General features: G+C 32.1%; 1 protein-coding gene across 1 annotated transcript in view; it reads right to left on the bottom strand.

Annotated features, from left to right (window-relative positions):
- Positions 1 to 320: 320 nt before the first annotated feature.
- Positions 321 to 7406, bottom strand: part of LNPK (lunapark, ER junction formation factor) — a 69493-nt gene continuing 62407 nt past the window's right edge. The window contains 1 exon segment of the mRNA XM_033112900.1: positions 321 to 2340. Within this exon segment, the coding sequence (XP_032968791.1) occupies positions 2096 to 2340 (245 nt within the window). The 3' untranslated portion in view covers positions 321 to 2095.

Genomic DNA, 7406 nt, shown 5'->3' with positions numbered 1-7406 from the left:
CCTTCTTCCACATTTCTTTCAAAGAAAGTCCTCATAATCTCTGCTTGATTCTGTAATTAAATTATATTTCTCTGAGGTCTTTTCAACCAACGTACATCAGAATTTGAATGTTGTATAACAAGAAGATTCAGCATGGTGCTACTAAAACATGATGGAATTCTCAAAAAGAAGATATTCCTTAGTGCTTATATTCCAGTGCTTATATATAAAGGAAATAGGAACCTGAAACTGGAATATAAGCACTAAGGAATATCATATATACATATATATATATATATATATATACGTATATATGCATATGATAGATAAAAGTTGATATAAAAAACATTGGCTTGGTTCTGCACAGCTGAATCATATGTTCATATTATTTTTTCATTTCCTTATCTGCAAGAGGAAGAGTTTATGGCCCTTTCATATTTTCATAAGGATATCAACAATACATAATTAATATATTTTAAATACATTTACTTAAAATATATTAATTATCAGGCAGTAAGCTAGGAACATTACAAAAATTATTTTTAATCATTCCCATGCCCCAAAGGGTAGGTGTTATTCCTCCCATTTTACAGATGAAGAAGCACTCTTAGAGCGAGCAGGTGACTTGCCCAAGACTGCAGAGCCAGAATTTAAGCCCAGTTCCGCAATCTCGAAAACTCTGGTCACTATACCATGATGCCTCAGACTATTAACAAATCGGGTTCCTTAAAAAAATACCTACCAGATATAAGATATTAAATCATAAAGGTGAATTTTAAATGATAAATATTACTTTATTAAATTTTTAATAAACTTGATGTAACTTAGAAATATTTGCCATATACACCATTCCTATATATTCATCCTTTTGGAATAATAACTTGATTTCACATATTTTTTAATAATGAAGAAGAGAGAAAAAAGGTAGAAAAGATAACCAGACTGTATTTAAGGTCCAAGAATTACCATTCTGCATCAAATTTTTTTCGCAGTTAATCTTTAATACACATATTAAATCCAATGAAATACCAGTAACTAACTGCTTATTCTCACAAAACTTATATGTCGCTCAAAATTAAATTACAAATGGCCTACAGTTTTTCTGAATCAGAAAAACCGAATCTCTGATTAGAGCCTCTAAATGTCACTACTCCTCTGAATTCAAAAGGTAACAAGTCTCAAGATAAGCATCATAATTTGCTCTCAGCCGTATCTATAGATTTATTGTATTGTGAGCTCTTCCTACTAAGATTTTTCAGGTAGCCAAGTCATCTACCAAGACTTTGTCTGAAGAAGTCTAGATATTTAACAAAAGGAAACTGCTGCCAAATCATCTTTATTTTCCTTAACAAAATACACACAAGAGCACAAAATTCACTTATAATATCATTATTTTACAAGTATAAATAATGCTCAGAATTCAAGTACAGTCAAGTGCAGAAATATTCCCTATATGTTAATATGTAAACATGAGCTACTTATATATACATCATGTGCCTTTGGCCCAGCTGCAAAATAAGAGACATCAAAAAGAAACACTGCACTTGACTGTTCAATTGCATTCTTACTGAGACTTCACACCAATGCCTATATAGTTACAGTTAAAACTTTCATACCGCTTAATGTAAATGCCTAAGTAGACATTTTGCCCCACGGCAAATATCTCAAGAGTAAAACTTCTATCCATTTTTAATGATGAAGTATTAAAATCTTAATTGAGTTTCATTCCTTAAAATAAACACTATTAGAACTTATTCCTATCCAAAATTCTTCCTATGTCAAAATGGATATTATTTACAGGTCACATATACAGAAAACAAAAATGCTATCATGTTTGTTTACTTTTAGAATGGAAAATAAATTTCTAAAATCTATCCAAACAGTGTGGGTCTTTGTACATTCAAAAGGATCTTACTTTACTGATATCACTTGATTTTAGTTTTAATATCCAGTAGATATATAACTTTGACATACTGAAATAGCGAGGCAATCTTAATTCAAATGACATCAAGCGTACCCTTAGAGAGAAATAAACAACAGAAAGCACCACCTAAAAAGCAATTACTGACATCAACAAGACTACAAATATCCAGTTGAAGGCACATGGAAACATTTACTACATTGTCATCAAAGAGTCTCCACCTAGTTCAGGATTAGGATTAGAATCAGCCGTGGGAACTGTTGGTTTGGCTTCATTCATTGAGGTTTCCTCATTCTCGTTCTCAGTCTCCTCTTGCTTCTCCTGTGGTTCCTCCGTACCAGATACTTTTTCAATCACTTGGTCTGTCTGCTCTGTATCTGATATTGTGTCCTCTGTCTGTTCTGTACTGTTATCAAGAACATCTTGTTCCTCTAAAGATTCTGAAAAGATAAAGAGTCAAGACTTTAGGAATACCCAAATGTTAAAATTGCTAAATAGGATAAGCAATAGATAAGCACACGTGTACTTGAACTAAAAAACAGTAGAATGATCCAACATTATCCTTAAAATCTTTTAAAATATGTGCTTAACTTCCTACAGCATACCTATATAAATTGGTATGAATGAAGAGGAAAAAAAATTGGGGGGAAACAAATGCATAAACATACTTTTATCTAAAGCTTCATATTTTCATAAAATTTAGGAACTTTCATCATAATATTTAGGAATTCTCCTAAAGATGCATTTGAATGTTGAAGGTCCACATATATCAAATAAAGCCCCAACAGAACTATGTGCTATAACAGCCCAGCAAATAAAGCAAATGCATTAACTCCCAGATAATGTTTCCTGAAGGAAATGTCTCGCTTGTGTCCAGCCAACTCTGTGAGCAATGTGTAAACGTGTATCTCTGCGTGTGTGCACGCATGCACATATGTGTAGACACGCTATTTCCCATACTAATTTACATCTCTACTAGCCAAGGATGGAGCGGTCTGGATCCACCTTTTACAAAGGCATGACAAGTCTTCCCTGATCCCTCTGCAAGACAAAGCCTCAGGGTTTACACCTCTGGATCAGAATATGCTACATACCTAGCATGTCAGGGGGAGAAAGGGAAGGAAAGGCCTTTTGTTCCTGTCTCCGTAACATAAACTAAGTAAATGTCTTGGTCCCTACCTGAAAATTTACTCCCTCTAAACTCTCTTTTGAGTTTCAGTGAGTTCAAATATCTTAATAATAATTTAATAATAACAATTTTATTAAATAAAGTCCCTATAATTCTTTAAAGTTTAAAGAATGGTTGGGGGAGGGAATGAAAGGAACACAGAGCTTTGGGCCACCCAATTTCCAAGTCAAAGATAAAACTCTAGCTTTGAGGTACTTCTTTGTTTTTATAATAAACAGCAACTAGTAATTACTATTCTTACTAGGAGAGAGATAGTTAAACCACTAATAAGCTAAATAAATAAGCAGATTTTTCTACCCTCAAAGAAGAACCCTGTAACATAGTACAAATGTTATTGATTCCAAAAATCTGGAGGACAGGCCAGTCAACATTAGCAAAACGTTCTAGTTTAGTTCCATGTATAGCACAGACCTGAGTTTTGTGAAATAAATTAACAGTTTTGCAAAGAAACTATGTGCTACATATGCATGCATGCTAATGTGGAGGTCTTACAAATTCATGATTTTACCATATCAGTTCTAATAAACATAAATTATTTGTATTTCACACACTCTATGCCAAGACTTTAAAAACATTTTAAAAAATTAATTCTTTAAACAGATACCTTGGTCTCAAGTTTACAGAATTAATTACAACCTCTTTCCCTCTTTCTTTATCTAGAATGAAAGGCCAAAATTTCACAGTTAGGGACATCCAAGTTAATGAGATGTCCCTAACTTGTATGAAAATTTCACATGAGATAACAAAAAGTAGAGAGGAATGGTTCTCAAATCACATTTGTACCAAATATCACAAAAACGCTATTTTTATCTTAAAAGGAATGGCATTGTTGCACCACTGTGACTCTTATAAAAACCAAAGGTAAAAAGCAGGTTATTTGAATTTTGTTATTTGCATGTTCCAGTACACAAAGGAAACGCAGAAAGTGCAAATAAAATTCTATGGACATGCACAGATCACATCTACTACATGGGCAAGTAAGTTCTTCAGTGTCAGGAGTCACCAACCATTTGCAATTCTACAGAATTCACAAAATTTATCCAGGGTAGAATTTTAAATTACGATTTTCCACAAATCTCTGGCCACAGAGCAATACTTGCTTGCTAAGAACTTTAAAATGTGTTATAATACAATAAGTTGTCTGAAACAAACCAATAAAGCCACACAAAATGAAAAACACAAAAAGCTCAGAATCCAGGACTCAACTCACCAAGACAGGTGTTTAAGTGAACATAGCCCCACATAGCTTGGCATATTCTGTCTGACAGACTACCTCAGTACTGAACAGGAGAGGTATCCAAGTTCATGCGCTATCATATTAAAGCTCTGTGATGTAACTATTTTCAGAAACACATCACTAGTCAAATCCAATTTAACTGTAAAATTCTGGGGTCTTAAAAAAGCAGTTAATACAAAGAGGAGAGCTATACTACTTAAAATTTTAAATATCTGTAAAGGTGAATTCTAAGAAATACCATGTGCTGTCATAATTACAAAGCAACATCATACAAAGCTTGATCATTAATACTATATGGTATTTCAGAGAATATATGGAAGACTAAAAATTAGTGAAGTGATAGGGAGTGCTTGAAAACAATCAAAAAACCTATTAATGGCTACTTTTCTTCTCCCAGGTTAATTGACAGAAAAGTAATTTTAATAGCAGTAACACTACAAAAAACTGGCATGTGTCATGAGGCCTTATAATACAGACATCGGCTAGTCGACATGACACAGATATTCAATGTTTGGATGCCAAGGCTATTTTGTGAGCAGTCATCCAAACAAGATTTAAGTGGTATGCAAGACTAACAGAGAATTACGTATCAGTTTAATAAACAAACCACAGAGCTTTATGTAAGATTACTGAATGTACTCCAAAAGTACTTTATTTCTATCGGATAGTATCATTTGCCTATTCTCATAAAAACAGTAAGTTTTTTCTGTGAAGTTGTGTTTTAAAATAACTTGGTGGTATAAAATACATTACAGAAGATATCAACATTTGGGCATAAAATATTAAAAGAGAAACCAGCTTTTCTGTTCACACCAGTTTAGACTAAAATTGAAACAAAGTCACCTGAATGACCTAATTCCATCTGTAAGAAAATTTTTAAAATCAACTTTGGCATCTGTAATACCAGAAAACAATATATCTTAATGTGGTAAAAGACAAATGACCCATGGAATTTGTTCCTTTCCCCAGTCCTGCCCCTGCCCTGCTCCCACCCCAATATTCATAAGAGAGAAGCATTTTCTACCAAATTGTAACAGTTGTCTTCCAGTTGTTTGGAAAAGCCTCAACTCAACTAGACAACTCAAACTCATAAAACTGAGTGTAATTGTATAACAAATACCACTGTCTTACCTATAAACCACACACATGCAAAAACGTGTAAGAACATCAACTTACCTTTAGGTTTTTAGTCTAGCTCTTGAATGATTTTTCTAAGAAAATTAAAGAATTGGCTAGCAAAACAATTTCATATATTTCCACAGGAAATATATAATTTCCACAGAAAAATACATAATTCTAGTTAGATTATGCCTTTGAAAACCCCTTGTATTTGGGTGAATTCATTTAGAGTCTTACTCTTTACTCCTTTTTACAATAACAAAAAAATTTTTTTGTATTGCAAACACATCGATACCCACTACATACATAAACTATAAAATGTATCCAAAAGAAATCTGTTCAATTAAAATGGATAATTTGTCTTTGAACTTACAGGTTTTAAACAAAACAGTTTTTACAAGAATTTCTGCCTAAGGAAAATGGCCTACTTATTTTAAGGAATAAAGACATGAATTTCATCCCAAAACTCACCCAATGAAATGACTCAACGAATAAAATTCAATTAAATAATAACCTCCTAAGAAAAAATAGCTCATATGCAATACACACAATCCTGTTTATTTACCATTGGTGAGCAAATCTATCAGATGAGTAAGAATGTCATTATTAAGCAATGATGTAAAGCTATCAGGTGAAGGTGTTGTAGAAAAGGGAATCAGAAGGCCAAAACATCTCTATGTCTAAAGAAAACATGCAAAAACACTACAGTTAAGTTTACATCTTGAGTAAACTGTACATAATTAAATAAAAATAAAGGTATAAATTTTTGTATCTGGTAAACACAGAGAATTCAACAAAATTTACATTATCAAATAGTTCAATATCCTAGAGCATCACAACAAACAATACTAAAAACAGAATTTTCTCTAGTTCAACATAACCTAATGGTAAGAGTATATTGCTTAAAAGAAAGGAAGAACAAAACTCAGATTTCCAAGATAAATTCTACCTTATATACATTTTACTTGCTGTTTTTGATAGTATTAATTAGATGCCATGAGTTTTGTTATGAGCAAGTTATTTCCAGTTGAATAAAAGCTATTTTTTACTAATACAATTGCATAAGATGTAGATAAGTACAATTGAGCAATGAAAACAAATATTAACATTTTTCAAACATGCTAGTCTAAAATCACTACCAGCAATACTAACAATATAGAAATCTCAAGCTCTTTTACTATATCTAACAAAAGAAAATGCAATTTATCAGGTATTATGGAATACATTTTTTTTTAAAAAAAGCAAAACTAATAAACCACTTTAATGCAGCTTAGCAGAGATTCAAGTATTACTGTACTTCTCATTTAATCATAAAAGAAACTGAGAAACCTAGAAGCAGTTCACTCCTTTGGCATACCATATCTAGTATGCTCTTAGATAAAAACGTAATCCATAGTCCTAATTTCTTGTGTTTCTCTAATACTCTGTTACCAAAGCATTTGATACACCATTCTAGAAAAAATTCTAGGAATTCAAAGGAGCGTTTAATGGAGATATTTCTTCTAGGTCTTCTTCTTTGATGAAAGCTTTCCAAGATTTCATATGTTGTTCTAAAGAGTCATCCAAAAAATTTCAAAAGCCTTGTGCCTCATCCTAAATGCAAAATCTTCCAGTAGTAGAATCAAGACAAAACTTAATTTCAAAGTCGCACATCATAGACTGGGAAAAAAAGGTTTTTTCCATTAATGCTAGATTATTTGTATAAATAGTTTTAGAATATTTGTTGAAAGAAAAATTCAAACGAAAGAAAGTTACCTTTTCATTTCATTTCTAAATTCAATAATCTAATCATTGCTGCTATCAAGGAGCTATTTCAATACTTTAAAAAATATAAAAATTATAGCAGGGAAGTCTTTTTTTCAGACTTCAAGTTTCTTACAAGAATACAGAAATCAGAAATCTAAGTCCTCAATTACAATGGCCGTCAGCATAGAGAGTAGATGATCGAGATGATATGGTCT

Source organism: Rhinolophus ferrumequinum, chromosome 8 (assembly GCF_004115265.2).
Source record: "Rhinolophus ferrumequinum isolate MPI-CBG mRhiFer1 chromosome 8, mRhiFer1_v1.p, whole genome shotgun sequence".
NCBI lineage: Eukaryota > Metazoa > Chordata > Mammalia > Chiroptera > Rhinolophidae > Rhinolophus > Rhinolophus ferrumequinum.
This window is presented reverse-complemented; position numbering and strand designations above follow the sequence as displayed.